This window comes from Anguilla rostrata, chromosome 16, assembly GCF_018555375.3.
Source record: "Anguilla rostrata isolate EN2019 chromosome 16, ASM1855537v3, whole genome shotgun sequence".
Taxonomy (NCBI): domain Eukaryota; kingdom Metazoa; phylum Chordata; class Actinopteri; order Anguilliformes; family Anguillidae; genus Anguilla; species Anguilla rostrata.
Window position 1 is genome coordinate 32,881,314 of NC_057948.1, and position 17,720 is coordinate 32,899,033.

The following is a 17,720-nucleotide window of genomic DNA, read 5'->3' on the forward strand; positions in this document are numbered from 1 at the left end:
GTGTGTGTGTGTATGTGTGTGTCTGTGTCTGTATGTGTGTGAGAGAGTGTGTGTGTGTGTGTGTATGTGCGTGTGTCTGTAGGTGTGTGTACTCTGTGTGTGTTTGCATGTGTCTGTGTGTGTGTGAGAGAGAGTGTATGTGTGTGTATGTGCGTGTGTCTGTAGGTGTGTGTACTCTGTGTGTGTTTGCATGTGTCTGTGTGTGTGTGTGTGAGAGAGAGTGTATGTGTGTGTGTGTGTGTGTGTGTGCGTGCGTGTCTGTAGGTGTGTGTACAGTTTGCGTGCGTGTGTTTGCGTGTGTTTGTGTGTGTGTTTTCCAGGACATGTTGTTCCTACAATGCACCATGGGGTATTGTTTCCTAGAAAGAGTAAGACGCATGTCCTTTTAACTTGGGTCCCTGAAGACCGGTAGAGCCGTAATGGGAACTTGCATTGTATTACCAAAACCCGCAAGGTGGATGAGGCAACCAGCCAGCCGCACGGCTCTATCCACGCTGACCGTCCTTCCCTATCGCTGCCATGTTCCCTGGTACGCTGTCACTCCTCTCCGTTCTGGCTCTGCGCCTCCTCGGTCCCCGGAGGTGAACTCCTCCTGCTCTGAACGGCTGACGTGTGAATTGCGCAAGCTCGTAAGACGATACAGTAACGCAAAACCCGTATATCGTGTTGTGCTGTAGTAGTGCGTCATGCATTATGCAACGTGACCGAATCGTAGGTCGTGCGCCTTATCTTCTCCGGTTACTGTGCCGTAGGGCTCCAGCTGCTACCACTGAAAGACCGTTTCAGATGATTCGTCCTGCCCAGGAATCCTGTGCGTTCTCCATTGGCAACTTTGGATTCTTTTTTTTTTTTTTTTTTTTTGCCAGATAATAATTATAAGAAGGATAGTGATAATAATGGTCATGATTGGTATATAGTGATACATGACAGTTAGCGCACCAGCATTCTAACCTGTGCAAATGGACAGGCTAGCTGTGCCTTTCGCTGCGTTAATGCGTGTTGGCGCCCCCTGTGGCGAGATCGCTCTTCTGCGCGTGTGTCATGTGTGATGTATGTCTTGTGATGTGTCCCTAACGCCACAGAGTAGTGTCTGATATTACAACTGAATGTACTCTCACCGTCCACTTTATTAGGTATATCTGTCGACTACCGGGTAGGTTTTGCCTCCAGAACGGCCTGAGTTATTGGATGCGGCATGGATGCGACCGGGCGTTGGAAACATTCGTTAGGGATTTTTGTCCACGCTGGCTCGATTCACCATCGTGTAGTTCCTGCAGATTTTCTGTAAAAAAAACCCTAAACTTAAGAGGCTTTGCTGTGATGGGTGCTTTCCCTACACAGGCTTCTGCGTCAGTGACCCTGAGAACCCTCGCAGTTTATCTGGCAGCGCCCGCGTGACGAAGAACGCACCCTATCTGTCTCTGGCAGCCGGGACGCTCATATCGCTAGCGTAGCGCGAAAACGCTCGCGAACGCCACTGTGTTACATTACATTACATTACAGGCATTTAGCAGACGCTCTTATCCAGAGCGACTTACACAACTTTTACATAGCATTTTACATTGTATCCATTTATACAGCTGGATATATACTGAAGCAATTTCGGTTAAGTACCTTGCTCAAGGGTACAACGGCAGTGTCCTACCCGGGAATCAAACCTGCGACCTTTCGGTTACAAGCGCAGTTCCTTACCCACTGTGCTACACTCCGTCCGTGTTGCACTCTCCGTCACGCAAACGAGCTGTCGCTCCGCGCTGCGCTCAACGCTGCGAAACGCCGTCATTGCCATGTCAGAGTAGGCGGATTGTCTGCTTTCACATTAGTCCATTTACAGAAATGAATTGTCGGCAGCCGTACTGCCACAGTACCGTGCTCCTGTTTGAATGGGTGAGGCTAAGCAGGTAAGGCCTTGGTTAGTACTCAGATGGGGGATAGTTCGGGAAAACTAAGTTCTTGCTGAAAGTGGTGTTGGTTGATGCAAGTCCCTCCCCCCCCAATCACAGTAAAGTGCTTTGAGAGGGAGACAAGCACTATATAAATGTAAGCTATTATTATTGTTGTTGTTTCCTCAGGTTTTACTGCAGTGTCCTACCTTATAAGTGTATTTGTTCTATTTTGTTATTTTTATATGATGAGTGCAAATTAATAAATCTAAAATAAATCTAAATCATATCTGCACATCATTAAGAGTAAACAGCGAGAGCATTGTTTCATGACGAGATGTTTATCAAATTATAATTTATCATTGTTCCGATTTCAAGATTGTTATACCGCTAAAACGAAGCATGAGTAAACTGACCATATTTTAAGTTGGAATGACTCGTATTTTTATTGCGGCGTGCAGCAGGACGTGTTGGTTGCGTTATACTTAGCCACTGTAAACACACATCGCGTGGCGCGCGGCAGCTGTCAGAAAGCGTCACGCGCGGGTTACTGGCCAGCCCCCAAGACCCCCCTTCGTTCTCGTTGTATTTAAGGACACGACAGAGAGCTCCCTCTGCAAATTTTTTAACTGCAACGTAAACGCCCTTTTCGACATCTGTCTAACGTACGCTAAATGAAATATTGCCTGCACAGACGAGCTGGAGCAGCCTGTCTTTCTTCTGCGCGACACAATACCGTGACTGTGTTCAGATCCTCACGCTCTGCAAGTTCTCGGTCATGCAGATAACATGGAAATGCACACCAATTGACGTAATTAGGCTCGATAAGATCTGAGAACTACGTTGTTGACGTTTCACTGCGGTTTCGGTGGTTGACTGGAGTTTTTTTTTTTTTGCGCGAGGTACGAGTTTTACTTCACGTCTTTCTTTCTTTTTTCTCTTTCACACACTAGCTGTGCAGTAAACAGCCATGCCTTTTGTGTGGTAACATGCCATTACCCTTGTACATACTTACGCTAGACCAACAGAAAGAATGTCTAACGTTTGTCTTCAAGGCACCGTTTATTCCCCCCACCCCCGCCCCCCCTTTCCCCAGATATTACATTAAACGAATGTCAACAAATGCCTCCCTATTTAAACAAATGTCTTTAAACAATTGCCAGGGAGAAGAACAGGTTGGCTGGTAACCTGTGGCTGTGTGTGTACTGATGCCAGGTGATTAATTGCATTGTTCTCTTAAGAGCGCAGTCGTGGCCAGAGCAGCTGTCCGCACCCTTCAACCCTGCTGCCCTTTCTGGATCCTTCTGCATGCTTACTCTTTCACAGCAAGGGCTTCTACAGGCCTGTCTTTCACAGAAAGGGCCTTCTACAGGCTTGTCTTTCACAGAAAGGGTCTTCTACATGCTACTCTTTCACAGCAAGGGCTTTGTGCATGCTTTTCTTTCACAGAAAGGGCCTTGTACATGAAACTCTTTCACAGCAAGGGCCTTCTACAGGCCTGTCTTTCACAGAAAGGGTCTTCTACACGCTACTCTTTCACAGCAAGGGCTTTGTGCATGCTTTTCTTTCACAGCAAGGGCCTTGTATATGAAACTCTTTCACAGCAAGGGCCTTCTACAGGCTTGTCTTTCACAGAAAGGACCTTCTGCATGCTCGCTCTTTCACAGCAAGGGCCTTCTACAGGCCTGTCTTTCACAGAAAGGGTCTTCTACACGCTACTCTTTCACAGCAAGGGCTTTGTGCATGCTTTTCTTTCACAGCAAGGGCCTTGTACATGAAACTCTTTCACAGCAAGGGCCTTCTACAGGCTTGTCTTTCACAGAAAGGACCTTCTGCATGCTCTCTCTTTCACAGCAAGGGCCTTCTACAGGCCTGTCTTTCACAGAAAGGGTCTTGTACACGCTACTCTTTCACAGCAAGGGCTTTGTGCATGCTTTTCTTTCACAGCAAGGGCCTTGTACATGAAACTCTTTCACAGCAAGGGCCTTCTACAGGCTTGTCTTTCACAGAAAGGACCTTCTGCACGCTCCCTCTTTCACAGCAAGGACCTTCTACAGGCTTGTCTTTCACAGAAAGGGCCTTCGGCAAACTCACTCTTTCACAGCTTTGTTCCCTAAGCTGTCTCTTTCACCGCAAGGTTTTTTCTGCGTTCCGCTTTTTCACAGCAAGTTTGCAGGACCTGTCGTAATAGGCTTTTTATTATTATTCAGAGGGAATTTCCTGAGGGTAGGATGGTGCATTGGAGCGGTGTGAACTGCTGTCTCGTCAGTATCTCACACATGGAGAGAGACCGCACTGTGAGTGGGGGGGGGGTCATTACCTTGCACCTGTAGTAGAGTGTGGTTACCTGTGGGGGTGCCGCACACTCTTTCACGTCCGCCCCCCATCAACTCAGAGAGACCGCACCGGTGTGTGATCCCCCCCACCCACCCGCCCCACCCCGGCCTGACCTGTGTGTGACCTTCTCCTTTCTTCTCTATTCTAGATGATTCTCTGGGACTGGGATCTGAAGCAGTGGTACAAACCACAATATCAGGTCAGTGCTGTGCATGTGCATTTGCACGTGTGTGTGTGTGTGTGTGTGTGTGTGTACGCGCGTGTGCGTGTATTTTGGTAACCTGCAGGTAGGTGGCAGGCACTCACAACACTGGAATCGCTTAATATTTTTTTGATTATTTGTATGTGAGGTGAAATGATGATTTAAGAAAATAAGAAAATAAGTAATTTTTCAGAAGCCAGTGCTTTATATGCAGTACCTGTGATTAGCCACTAGATATCTGCATTTCCCCACAGCATTCTACATTGTGAAGCACTGGGGAGACTGTGTGCTGCAATACGTACTGTGGCTGACTCCAAACCTGTATAAACCCTCCCCCCCCCCCACCCCATGCTGCTGGGGGTTCAATTCTCAACCATGGAGTGGAGAAAATATGGAAAAAAATTGTTTATGGCAGAACTGGTTCTGAGGTGCACATAACTGAACTTGAAATGCACAAGTCTGTGAAACAGTACCCGGTAGGGTAAGATCATGATTTCATGAAAATGTAACAATCTGCAGACTCATAAGAGCATAATCTCGTGTCGGCTTTCCCATGAGCAGTGACTGTCTCTGTAACGTTATTGGTTAGATCCGGGAGAAGTGACTGTCTCTGTAACGTTATTGGTTAGATCCGGGAGCAGTGACTGTCTCTGTAACGTTATTGGTTAGATCCGGGAGCAGTGACTGTCTCTGTACGTTATGTAGATCCGGAGATGACTGTCTCTGTAACGTTATTGGTTAGATCCGGGAGCAGTGACTGTCTCTGTAACGTTATTGGTTAGATCTGGGAGCAGTGACTGTCTCTGCAACGTTATTGGTTAGATCCGAGAGCAATGAATGTCTCTGTAACGTTATTGGTTAGATCCGGGAGCAGTGACTGTCTCTGTAATGTTATTGGTTAGATCCGGGAGCAGTGACTGTCTCTGTAACGTTATTGTTTAGATTATATTATTGGATTAATGATGACATCACTTATTTAAGTCCTCTCTGGCTGATGTCACTGCAATGGCAGAAGTGCAGACTGTAGTTTTTTACTGGACACTGGGGTAGGAGGGGGAGAGAGAGGCAGAGAGAGAGAGAGAGAGTGAGAGAGAGGTGACTGCTCAACATTGTTAGCTGCATCACTACCCAAAATGGGCCCCCGGCTTTACTTAATTGGGCTGAGTAAAAAAGCCTGGCACCAGCCTGTAGAGCCGTAAACTTCCTGTCCTGGGGTCGACCGTTCTGGCTGTTATCTGCACGCCTCACTCGTTTTGTTTTATTTAAACGTTACTTTCCACCAAATTAGTATCAGACTCAACTCAGTGGAATCCCCATTAGAACACGTTTGCTCACTGGATGAGCAGGAGTTTATTCATTTGTTTCCTGTAAGAATTTCAGAAAGATTCCTTTGCCTCTCAGTTAATTTTACTTCTGGTGAAAGATGCCATTGTTGACCACAAGGGGGCACCAGTACACAGCCTCACTGTTCCGTGTTTTGGAAATGGAAAATGACTTGTATTTAATGTTGTAATGTATTTAAATGAGCAGTCAGTTGCTGGACCTTCTCTGTTATTTGGGAAACGACTGACATCATACTGATAGGGCTATGATTACTGACTTCAGAACAATGTCACCATAGAAGGACCACACAAAAGTGAATATTATGTTGACAGAATTAATTTGATTTGAGGCAAATTTTGAGTTTTGAGTCTGTGAGCGAGTGAGTGTGTATGTATGTGTGTGTGTACTTTCAATTACTATATGCAGGTTCTTTTTTGAGTTTTGAGTAGTTTTGTGTGTGTGTGTGTATATGTGTGTGTGTTCTGCAGTGTGTGAGTCGATAGTGTGAGTGTGGGTGTGACCTTGTCGGTGGTGACGGTATGCTTGCCGTGGTGTTCGTGATGTCTGCTGTGCGTGTCTCTCTCGTTTTGTTGTGTCCCCCAGGGTGCAGTCCAGGACGGGTGGACCTGTCGGTGGTGAACGAGGCGCGCACGCTGGTGTCGGAGCTGCTGGCGGACTCCTCCCTGGCCCCCCAGGTGACCTCCTCGCTGCGCAGCATCAGCAGCCTGATGGGGGCGTTTTCGGGGTCCTGCCGCCCCCGCGTCAACCCCTTCACCCCTTTCCCCGGCTTCTACCCCTGCACTGAGTCCGAGGACCCCGCGGAGAGGGGGGAGAGGAGGCCCCACAAGGTGGGTGCTCCCCAAAACACCCCCGAGAACAGGGGTTTGTGTACACCTCCCCTCACATGCTTTCTTGTGAACGTTACTGATACACACTGTGTTTGTGAACGTTACTGATGCACTGCATGCATTGTGGGGACACTGCTGTCCCAGTTCTTACTCCGGAAGTTGGTGAGGAACCCAGAAATAGACACAGCCTCCCGCTTCTGTTTTAAATGTGTGAATTACACTTGGTGGGGGGGGGGGTTTACCTCTAAATAAAGATGTTATAAGAGTTCAAAGTGATGTTGTGATGTCCATCTTGTGTTCACACGGTTTATGAAATACCATGTCTCTGCACCCCCCTGCACACACTCTCACACACATGTACGCACACACACACACATTCTCTCTCTTTCTCTCACACACACACACGCACACACATTCTCTCTCTCTCTCTCTCACACACACACACACGCATACATTCTCTCTCTCTCTCTCTCTCTCTCTCTCACACACACACACACACGCATACATTCTCTCTCTCTCTCTCTTCTCTCTCTCTCTCACACACACACCCCCGCACACATTTTCTCTCTCTCTCTCATACACACACTCACACACACTCTCTCTCTCTCTCTCTCTCTCTCATACACACACACACAAACACACACACAGGGTATGAACAGCAGTAGGAGCAGCCTGCCGACCCCCCAGCTAAGACGCAGCTCCGCCACCTCCACCCTCCCCCCCCTGGAGCTGGTGTCCTCCCGCTGGGAACGCAACAACGGGAAGAGACCGTACCCAGACCTCACCACTACCAGGTCAGTCTGTGCCCACCCAGAACTCACCACTACCAGGTCAGTCTGCGCCCTCCTCAAACTCACCACTACCAGGTCAGTCTGTGCCCTCCCCAAACTCACCACTACCAGGTCAGTCTGTGCCCTCCCCAAACTCACCACTACCAGGTCAGTCTGCGCCCTCCTCAAACTCACCACTACCAGGTCAGTCTGCGCCCTCCTCAAACTCACCACTACCAGGTCAGTCTGTGCCCTCCCCAGAACTCACCACTACCGGATCAGTCTGTTCCCACCCAGACCTCACTACTACCAGATCAGTCAGTGCCCTACCCAGAACTCACCACTACCAGATCAGTCTGTGCCCTCCCCAAACTCACCACTACCAGGTCAGTCTGTGCCCTCCCCAAACTCACCACTACCAGGTCAGTCTGTGCCCTCCCAGAACTCACCACTACCAGGTCAGTCTGTGCCCTACCCAGAACTCACCACTACCAGGTCAGTCTGTGCCCTACCCAGAACTCACCACTACCAGGTCAGTCTGTACCCTACCCAGAACTCACCACTACCAGGTCAGTCTGTGCCCTACCCAAACTCACCACTACCAGCTCAGTCTGTACCCTCCCAGAACTCACCACTACTAGGTCAGTCTGTGCCCTCCCCAAACTCACCACTACCAGGTCAGTCTGTGCCCTCCCCAAACTCACCACTACCAGGTCAGTCTGTGCCCACCCAGAACTCACCACTACCAGGTTAGTCTGTGCCCTCCCCAAACTCACCACTACCAGGTCAGTCTGGACCCTACCCAGAACTCACCACTACCAGGTCAGTCTGTACCCTCCCAGAACTCACCACTACCAGGTCAGTCTGTACCCTCCCAGAACTCACCACTACCAGGTCAGTCTGTGCCCTCCCAGAACTCACCTCAAAATAGGAATCAAAACAGGCAAAGCAGATATAGCATGCAGCCATTTATTGACAAGTTAAAGCAGGTAAAACACTTCCCCACTGCTTCACCTCTGGTTATAAAATAAATCACTGTGTGCCACGCCTATATTGTGCGTCACCTACCCGATACATAAGGAAAGTTTAAAATGACTTTTTTTCTTCTTGAGTCTTTACTGGTGTTTAAAAAAAAAAAATCTTGCTTTGACTGCAGTGCGGAATTCGTCCACTAGATGGCAGTCAATGGCAGCATTGTTGTTGTATTCCGATTGGCGTTAATCATGATATTCCTCTGTGTCTGTCCCATGGTTAGATGACTCACTTGGTATTTTTGTGAAATCGTTGTTCAGTGATTTTTACAAAAAAAAAAAAAAAAAAACATTTATTTGGTCCTTCCCAGGAGAGGTTTATTTTCTGCAATTATTTTTGATTGAATTTGTTGAACAGCGAGTTCCTGCCACGCTAGCTTAGCTTGTGTCCTGTCTCAGGAGAAGTGGAGCCAAGATCTAAAGTTCTTCATGCAGAAAGCTGTGTTCTTACATTTAAAGAGTGGGGAAGAAATAAATTAATATATTTGTACTGCTCTTGGCTGCTACCGTCATTTATGGCAAACACTAAAATGATCATCTTAAATTATAATCCAATACCCCGTAAAATTGGATGCTGTCCGGACAAACAGGACCTAATTAATCTGAATTAGATGGGATATTACAAGCTCTTTTATAATAATAATTTACAGAATGGTTGCCACAGTCCACAGGTTAGTACTTCAGGTCTGCTAAATGTATCCAATTTAGCACCTTATTGTCCCTAGCGTATACATAACAAGCATTCACAATTCTACCATTGCATGCAATTTCTGAGGCAGTTAGTGGGCCTGAGTATTTCAGTTCATACAGCTGTGGCTGCAGGCATAAGGAATTTTTCCCCATCTATTTGCGTTTTGCCCTGGGAAGCCTGAATCTGTGGTCTGATGCATAAAGTTGAGACCCAGGGTTAAGTGGGTGTTCTGGACAGCTGAGAATAGACCAGGCCGTCCTGAGTGGCCCGATGCCATTAAGGTAGATATCATTAATCACATTAATGCACAACGCCAGCTATCTCGCTCGCCCACCCGTTACAGTACCATTTCGCCGATTCTCGTCCTGGACATTTTGACTGGCCGAACGAAGGCAATCGAGTAAAAGGTTAAAACAGATTCGGCGAACAACTTGTAAAACGAGCCGTCGTTCTCTTATCGAAGTTCCGTTTATTATCAATGCTATTTATAGCCAATGGGTATTTATAGCCAACAGCAAAGTCAGTGGAAATACCAGCGATGTGTGTGTTTGAGGGAGGCTGTGGTTCCCTAATGAAGTTAATTGCTATCGGGCACCACATGCTCTCTCAAACGCATTCATTGGTGGTATGTAAGACCATCGGTATATTGATGTAATGTAAGACATTTGCATGACTTCCTGCCTTTTGAGTGTGTGTTAACTCCAGACCTGGATCAAATACGCATTTGTTTTGTATTCAAATGCTTTTCTACACTTTACTGATCATGGCTGGTGTATTGGGACCAATGAAATACTCTCAAAAAGTGCAAACCCCGTCATATTGGCAGGCTCAATTACACCAGGCAAGATCAATAGAGCACAGAAAAGTATCCAGAAGAAATACGTATTTGACCCAGGTCTGATTAATTCCCAAATATTTGTCTATTAGATGTACTATTAAAATATATGGGGAAGTGTACATGGTGATGGATATGAAGGATTGTCTAATCAGCAGTACAATTTAAACCCTGATGTGAACTTGAGGTCATCCATCCGAGTTTTCTTTTAGGTTACTCTAGGTATCATTGCTAACTTGCTAACATGCTAACCAGTTGTTTGCATTGAGATGCCTCTCTGTTTCAGAGCCACTGCTGATTGGATCTCTGTTTCAGAGCCAGTGCTGATTGGATCTCTGGTTTAGAGCCAGTGCTGATTGGATCTCTGTGTGTTTTCTAGCCAAGGGCCTCCACCCAATGGACCCAACACCAACCTGCTGACCATTCCCAAGCAGAGGTCATCATCTGTGACCCTGACCTATCACATGGTGCCCAGGAGAGCAGGTGAGTGGGCGGGGCCTCTGGGAGGGAACAAGGCCATAGAGGCTAGTGTCTTCCTCTGTTTGATATTTATGTTTTTCATAGAAGTAAAGGCTAAATTATTGATGTGTTCTGAGCACTGTAATAATAATAATAATAACAATAAGGTGTTTGCACAGACCCCTAGATGCTGTACAGAGTAGTCAGGGAGCACAGCGCAGACTGTGCACAAACTAACAGAACAGGTAACAGGAAGAGACAAGCAGAAACGCAAACACAGAGAGAGAGAGAGAGAGCGAGCCAACACCTCCCCCCCCATCCCCAGCCTGACTATGACAGTGTGTGTGTGCCCCAGGTGCCCCCCCCGGCCTGAGCCCGCTGAGCTCGCCCACCCACAGCTCCCCCGGCGCGGGCGCCATGGCGACGGCGCGTTCCCCCGTGGAATTCCCGGACACGGCGGACTTCCTCCGGAAGCCCAGCGTCAGCCTGCACAGGCCCGCGGGGTGCGCCCTCAGCGCCCCCGATTTCCAGCCGCAGCTGCGCGCCCCCAGCGTCCCCGCCTGCAGCAGGTACGCAGTCGCCCTGCGCTGTCTTTACACCGGCCATGGTAAAAGGACTGCATTTATATAGCGCTTTTATCCAAAGCGCTGTACAATTGATGTCTCTCATTCGACAGAGCAGTTAGGGGTTAAGGGTTAGGTGTCTTACTCAAGGACACTTCGACATGCCCAGGGCGGGGTTTGAACCGGCAACCCTCCGACTGCCAGACAATCGGTCTTACCTCCTGAGCTATGTCGCCCCTACCGCCCGACCATGCTTTACCTCATCTCTACACCACTCATATAGGGCTCAGAGTGGACCGCCCTATAGAATGTGTTTTGTGGCCTCTCTTATGCACACAGTTCTCAGACAGTTCTTGCATCATCCTTACACCTTTTACACCTTACACTGGCCCTACACCATGGTTACACTGTCCCTACTCTCTCTCTACACTCTACACTTATGCTCGCCTTGCTGTGTGTGGTCTGTGGGTGCTGATTGGCTCTCTCCCTCTCAGCTGTGGACGTCTGATGCTGAAGAGTGTTCCAGGTGCTGACACAGGTGAGGCACAGCTGCTGCCATATACAGAGTTACAGCACAGGTACACAGGTACGCCCCAATCTGCAGGGCCAATCGGGATAGCGGATTTAACAGTGACCTCACAATGAAACCAGGAATTGTCTGTGACTTCACACTGAAGCCTTAATTTTGTGAAGCCTAGATTTATCTATGACATCATAGTGGGGCTCAGCTTTTGTCTGTAACATCACAGTGAGTCTAGGATTTAACTATGACCTCACAGTGAAGCCTGGATTTAACTACGACCTCACAGTGAAACCAATTCACTGTAAGACCAGGCTAATTGTGACAGAATGAGGAAGGGCCATCTCGTCTGTGTCTGGTTGTTAGTTAGAAAACTGTGACAGAGAAGAACTGAAAGGAAAAAGCAGAAATAAAAAGGCCCGTTGTCTCCCGCAGGTGAGGGAGCAGAGTGTGTGGCCGAAGCTGCAGCCCTGGAGGACCACGCCCAGGAGGCACAGACACAGGGAGAGGCGTGTCCTGACTCAGGCGGGAGGGGGCCAGGGGACCCCGAAACACAGACCAGCCAAGAACAGAAGGGCTCGGAGAGAGAGGTACATCTCAGGCACCTGAGCCCCCCGCCTGAGCTAATCCCACAGCTAGCTCTTGCCCACTCTGCAGTTTATATACAGGAGACCACAGCTGGCTCCTCCCATTCTGTTCTCCTTATACCGGAGACTACAACTGGCTCCTCCCACTCCAGACTAATGTTTTATATTGTTGTACCTTTTATGGTTATCCTCCTAGCTGGAGCTACCGTTCTAGTTGAATATGGACAGTGTGCCCTGACCCCCTCTGTTCCTCTCTCTCTCTCTCTCTCTCTCTCTCTCTCAGAGCGGGCAGGACTTCACACTGGACCCCCAGCTGGAGGAGCACCAGGCCCTCATGGAGAAGATGGACACCTGGAACTTCCAGATCTTCGACCTCGTGGACCAGACAGGCGGAAAGACAGGGAGGATCCTCAGCTACGTCAGTACCGCTGTCGCCCCCTGCTGTTTACACTGTTATTACGGCACTTTCGCACTGAGCAGCTGGGAAACACTGCCGGTGCAGCGTAGATATGCCTTAGCATGGTCATTTTATGATGTTTTCAAGGCAGAAATCCTGCATAGTATGCCTTTAAGTAAGCCGAGCAGTGATCGATGCGCATTAGTGAGCGTGTCCCACAGTGCTGCGTAAATGCACTGGCTTCGGGATGCGTGTTAGTGACAGTGTGATTGGCTGTCTGAGGGTGATGTGCATGTGTCGGATGTTCTGATTGGCGTGCCGTGCTGTGCCTTGCCAGGTGACCTACACGCTGTTCCAGGACATGGGCCTGTTCCAGCTCTTCAAGATCCCAGTGCGGGAGTTCATGGCCTTCTTCTGTGCCCTGGAGAGTGGCTATCGGGACATTCCCTGTGAGTATTAAACTATCGGGACATTCCCTGTGAGTATTAAACTATCGGGACATTCCCTGTGAGTATTAAACTATCGGGACATTCCCTGTGAGTATTAAACTATCGGGACATTCCCTGTGAGTATTAAACTATCGGGACATTCCCTGTGAGTATTAAACTACCGGGACTTTCCCTGTGAGTGTAAAACTAGGGCTGCTTCCTCCCCCATATTACACATTTAAGTAAAGCATTAAATCACCACACATCAACCTGAGATTGTGATTCTAGCATAGCAAAAAAAAATTATTTACACTTGTACAGCACGTCTTGCTTGCCTATAGCCAGAATTGTACTGATAAGCGTACATATACATCACAGTATAATTTCTCACATTAAATGAAAGATGGTAGATTTTGCAGGAAGAAACGTGTGCCTGATCAAAGCGGCAGTCTTTCTTCCGTAAGGAGGTGAAGCGTGTATTTCCTGAGCTGACCGGAGTAAACCGGTTCTCTGTGGAACCCTGTGCCCCTCCCAGATCATAACCGGGTGCACGCCACGGACGTCCTCCACGCCGTCTGGTACCTGACCACGCGGCCAATCCCCGGGTTCCAGCAGATCCACAGCGAACACACGACAGGAAGTGACACAGGTAGAGACCTCACACACGCATACACACGCACACACGTGTACATACCCACATATGCACACGCTCGCATATGCGCAAACACTCATTCACGCGCGTGCACGAACATACACACTTGCAAGCACACACCACACACACATGCTTACGTTTTATACATACCCACACATGCTCGCACATGGGCAAACACACTTACAAACACACGCACACATGCCCATGCAAACGGTCATTCACACACGTGCACAAACACACACACTCGCAAGTACACACCACACACACATACACATTTTCTCATGTTGTACATACCCACATATGCACACAAATGCACGCACACACGTACACACACACACACTCACACACACACGGCCACACACACGTACACACTCACACACACATTCACACACGCACGCACACACACACACACACACACACACACTGCTTTGGGTTAGACAGGCAGGATTTGGGGTCTTGTCTGCGTTAATGCTCTTTTGCTGCACCCATAATGCACGCTGCTGACTTGCTCGGTCTCTCCTGGCAGGCCTCTGTGCCGCGGCGGGGCCGGCGGTTCCGCTGCGCGGTCGGCGGCCTTGCCGTGATTGAGCTGGGCAGCGCCGCTGAGCTCAGCAGGTTGGGGGGGGCGGGAGAGGCTTAATTTAACTCCACAGACGGATCCGGCCCCGTTTTAATTTTTCAAATGGAGTGCGTCCTGAGTCAGTCTCGCTCGCCCCCTGAATCATTCGGCCTGCGGGCGCGCCAGTGTGTTAAAGGTGCAGTGCACTGTGGGTAGAGCAGTGTGTTAAAGGTGCAGTGCACTATGGGTAGAGCAGTGCGAGCGAGCCAGTGTGTTAAAGGTGCAGTGCACTGTGAGTAGAGCAGTGTGTTAAAGGTGCAGTGCACTGTGGGTAGAGCAGTGTGTTAAAGGTGCAGTGCACTGTGGGTAGAGCAGTGCGAGTGGTTCGGTGTGTTAAAAATGTAGTACACTGTGGGTCGTGCAGTGTATTAAAGGTGCAGTGCACTATGGGTAGAGCACTGTGAGCGGTCCAGTGTGTTAAAGGTGCAGTGCACTGTGGGTAGAGCACTGCGAGCGGGCCAGTGTGTTAAAGGTGCAGTGCACTATGGGTAGAGCACTGCGAGCGGGCCAGTGTGTTAAAGGTGCAGTGCACTGTGGGTAGAGCAGTGCGAGCGAGCCAGTGTGTTAACGGTGCAGTGCACTGTGGGTAGAGCACTGCGAGCGGGCCAGTGTGTTAAAGGTGTAGCGCACTGTGGGTAGAGCAGTGTGTTAAAGGCGCAGTGCACTGTGGGTAGAGCACTGCGAGCGGGCCAGTGTGTTAAAGGTGTAGCGCACTGCGAGCGGGCCAGTGTGTTAAAGGTGTAGTGCACTGTGGGTAGAGCAGTGTGTTAAAGGTGTAGTGCACTGTGGGTAGAGCAGTGCGAGCGGTCCAGTGTGTTAAAGGTGTAGCGCACTGCGAACGGGCCAGTGTGTTAAAGGTGTAGTGCACTGTGGGTAGAGCAGTGCGAGCGGGCCAGTGTGTTAAAGGTGCAGTGCACTGTGGGTAGAGCACTGCGAGCGGGCCAGTGTGTTAAAGGTGTAGCGCACTGCGAGCGGTACAGTGTGTTAAAGGTGTAGCGCACTGCGTGCGGTCCAGTGTGTTAAAGGTGTAGTGCACTGCGAGCGGGCCAGTGTGTTAAAGGTGTAGCGCACTGCGAGCGGTCCAGTGTGTTAAAGGTGTAGCGCACTGCGTGCGGTCCAGTGTGTTAAAGGTGTAGTGCACTGCGAGCGGGCCAGTGTGTTAAAGGTGTAGTGCACTGCGAGCGGTACAGTGTGTTAAAGGTTCCCAGCCATCTCCTGTCCTCTGAGGTTCTTGGGGAGAACACCATATGCTATAGATGGGTAGATGAGTAAAACTGACAGGCTGCTGGACTGTAATGTTGAATGGTGAAATGTTTCCCACAGTGGGGTGAATGTTGATTTTGGGGTCACATTGGGGTGAGTGGTGAGTTTGGGGTTACAGCAGGGTGGGTGGTGATTTTGGGGTCACATTGGGGTGCATAGTGAGTTTGGGGGGCTACAGCAGGGTGGACTTGTTGTACGTCGCTCTGGATAAGAGCGTCTGCTAAATGCCTATAATGTAATGTAATGTAATGTAATGGATGATGTTGCCTGGCGGCTGATGGTGATTTTGGGGTGGGTTCTGGTGTCTCCCCAGACTCGGACAGCGGGATTTCTCCGGGACGGGTGGCGTACTCGTCCTCTAAGACCTGCTCCATCATGGACGACAGCTACGGCTGCCTGGCCTGGAACGTCCCGGCCCTGGAGCTCATGGCGCTGTTCGTAGCAGCCGCCATGCACGACTACGACCACCCCGGCCGCACCAACGCTTTCCTGGTCGCCACGAACGCTCCTCAGGTACCGACCTACACCCCAATCCCCCAAACGCTCCTCAGGTACCGACCTCCACCCCAATCCCCTAAACGCTCCTCAGGTACTGACCTACACCCCAATCCCCCAAATGTTCCTCAGGTACGGTCCTTCACACCCGCCCCCTTAACCCCAAACGCACCTTGGGCACTGTCCTAAACCCCCCAACCCAAATGCTCCTCAGGTACCGTCCAAACCCCCCCCCCCCCAAACACTCCTCAGGTACTGTCCAAACCCCCCCCACCCTCACCCAAACAGGCACTGTCCTGCACCCCCCGAATGCTCCTTGGGTATTCTCCTGAACCCCCCCTCATCCAAACGCTCCTCAGGTACTGTCCTACATGTATTCATGTAGGGCTGAAATGTATTCAACAAACATGTTAACATGATTGAGCCTGATTGGATCAGACAAGTCACATGGGCATGACTGGGCGAATCAGAACCGGCTTTGTTGTGTTCACTGAATCTGAGGAATATTCCAAAACACTCTGCGTGCCCTTCCCCCTCCCCACCCCTAGGCGGTGCTGTACAATGACCGCTCGGTTCTGGAGAACCACCACGCGGCCTCAGCCTGGAACCTGTACCTGTCCCGGCCCGAATTCGGCTTCCTCAACAACCTGGACCACGTGGAGTTCAAACGCTTTCGCTTCCTGGTCATCGAGGCCATCCTCGCCACCGACCTGAAGAAGCATTTCGACTTCTTGGCCGAGTTCAACTCCAAGGTTCGTGAACGCAGATCACTGCAAATAACTTGGCGTCAGCATTTTTTCCCCTTCATTTGTTTCTCCCGCAATATGGTGATATGATGTAGTTTGAAAATGGAATCTGATTAAAAAAATTTTTTTTCGTGTTTCTTAAAATAGGTCAACGATGTAAACAGTCCTGGCATCGACTGGACCAATGAGAACGACCGGCTGCTGGTGTGCCAAGTGTGCATTAAGCTGGCGGACATCAACGGGCCCGCCAAGGCGCGGGAACTTCACCTCAAGTGGACGGAGGGCATCGTCAACGAATTTTACGAGCAGGTATTCATCACCGGCGTCGACGTTCACATCTCTACCTCCATCCAGCACTTATATTGTGCCTTGTGTCATTATCTTGATGTTGTAGCTTATCGTGCCTCCTGGTTTGACTTGGCATGGGTTAGGTCAGAGTAGTGTTTACTGTGTGAACTGGACTTAATGTGTTCGTGGCTATGAATAACTGTTACATAATGAGTATTGTGCCTTATCGGACCTGTGTTTTGTAGTTGGTCCAATGACCTTCAGTATATACTTTGGATAAAAGCGTCTGCCAAATAATATAATGTAGTCTAGCATGATGTCTGCAGTCACTGAGGAGAAATGTTAAAGGTAATTCCCCCTACTGAACAAAACAGACCAGACATTGCTGTGCAAAGCATCATGGGAATGATATCCCAATGCCGATTGGCTTTAGGGTCAGTTTCATTTCCCTTTTGTATGTTGTTGGTAGAGTAGAGTGCCCATAATGTTCTATGGGCAGAATGCCCATAACGTTCTATTGGCAGAATACTCATAACATTCTATGGGAAGGATGGTCATGATGTTTTATGGGCAGAATGCTCATAGTGTGCTATCAGCAGAATTCACGTAATGTTCTATGAGCAGTGTGCACATAATGTACTATGAGGATTTTGGAATTTCAATTTACTGGCCCCAAACCTAGGTCTTGGCCCCAAAACCAATGGCAGTATATTAGTAATGATAGTAGTAATAGTATACCTGCTGTTGGACCCTTGGACAAGGTACAGAATTGCTTCTGTAAAC

General features: G+C 49.2%; 1 protein-coding gene across 3 annotated transcripts in view; it reads left to right on the forward strand.

Moving 5' to 3' along the window:
* LOC135241946 (cGMP-inhibited 3',5'-cyclic phosphodiesterase 3B-like) overlaps nucleotides 1-17,720 on the forward strand; it is a 54,322-nt gene that overhangs the window by 34,122 nt on the left and 2,480 nt on the right. The window contains exons 1-14 of one of the 3 annotated variants that reach the window (XM_064312748.1): nucleotides 1,785-1,901; nucleotides 4,369-4,423; nucleotides 6,349-6,593; nucleotides 7,242-7,387; nucleotides 10,300-10,403; nucleotides 10,735-10,948; nucleotides 11,437-11,528; nucleotides 11,898-12,052; nucleotides 12,333-12,467; nucleotides 12,784-12,895; nucleotides 13,410-13,523; nucleotides 15,722-15,921; nucleotides 16,452-16,655; nucleotides 16,797-16,958. In XM_064312748.1, the coding sequence (XP_064168818.1) occupies nucleotides 1,884-1,901; nucleotides 4,369-4,423; nucleotides 6,349-6,593; nucleotides 7,242-7,387; nucleotides 10,300-10,403; nucleotides 10,735-10,948; nucleotides 11,437-11,528; nucleotides 11,898-12,052; nucleotides 12,333-12,467; nucleotides 12,784-12,895; nucleotides 13,410-13,523; nucleotides 15,722-15,921; nucleotides 16,452-16,655; nucleotides 16,797-16,958 (1,956 nt within the window). In that variant the 5' untranslated portion in view covers nucleotides 1,785-1,883. Of the gene's footprint in view, nucleotides 1-1,784; nucleotides 1,902-4,368; nucleotides 4,424-6,348; nucleotides 6,594-7,241; nucleotides 7,388-10,299; nucleotides 10,404-10,734; nucleotides 10,949-11,436; nucleotides 11,529-11,897; nucleotides 12,053-12,332; nucleotides 12,468-12,783; nucleotides 12,896-13,409; nucleotides 13,524-15,721; nucleotides 15,922-16,451; nucleotides 16,656-16,796; nucleotides 16,959-17,720 lie in introns of those variants that run through there. The other 2 variants (XM_064312746.1, XM_064312747.1) reach the window with 2 other exon arrangements.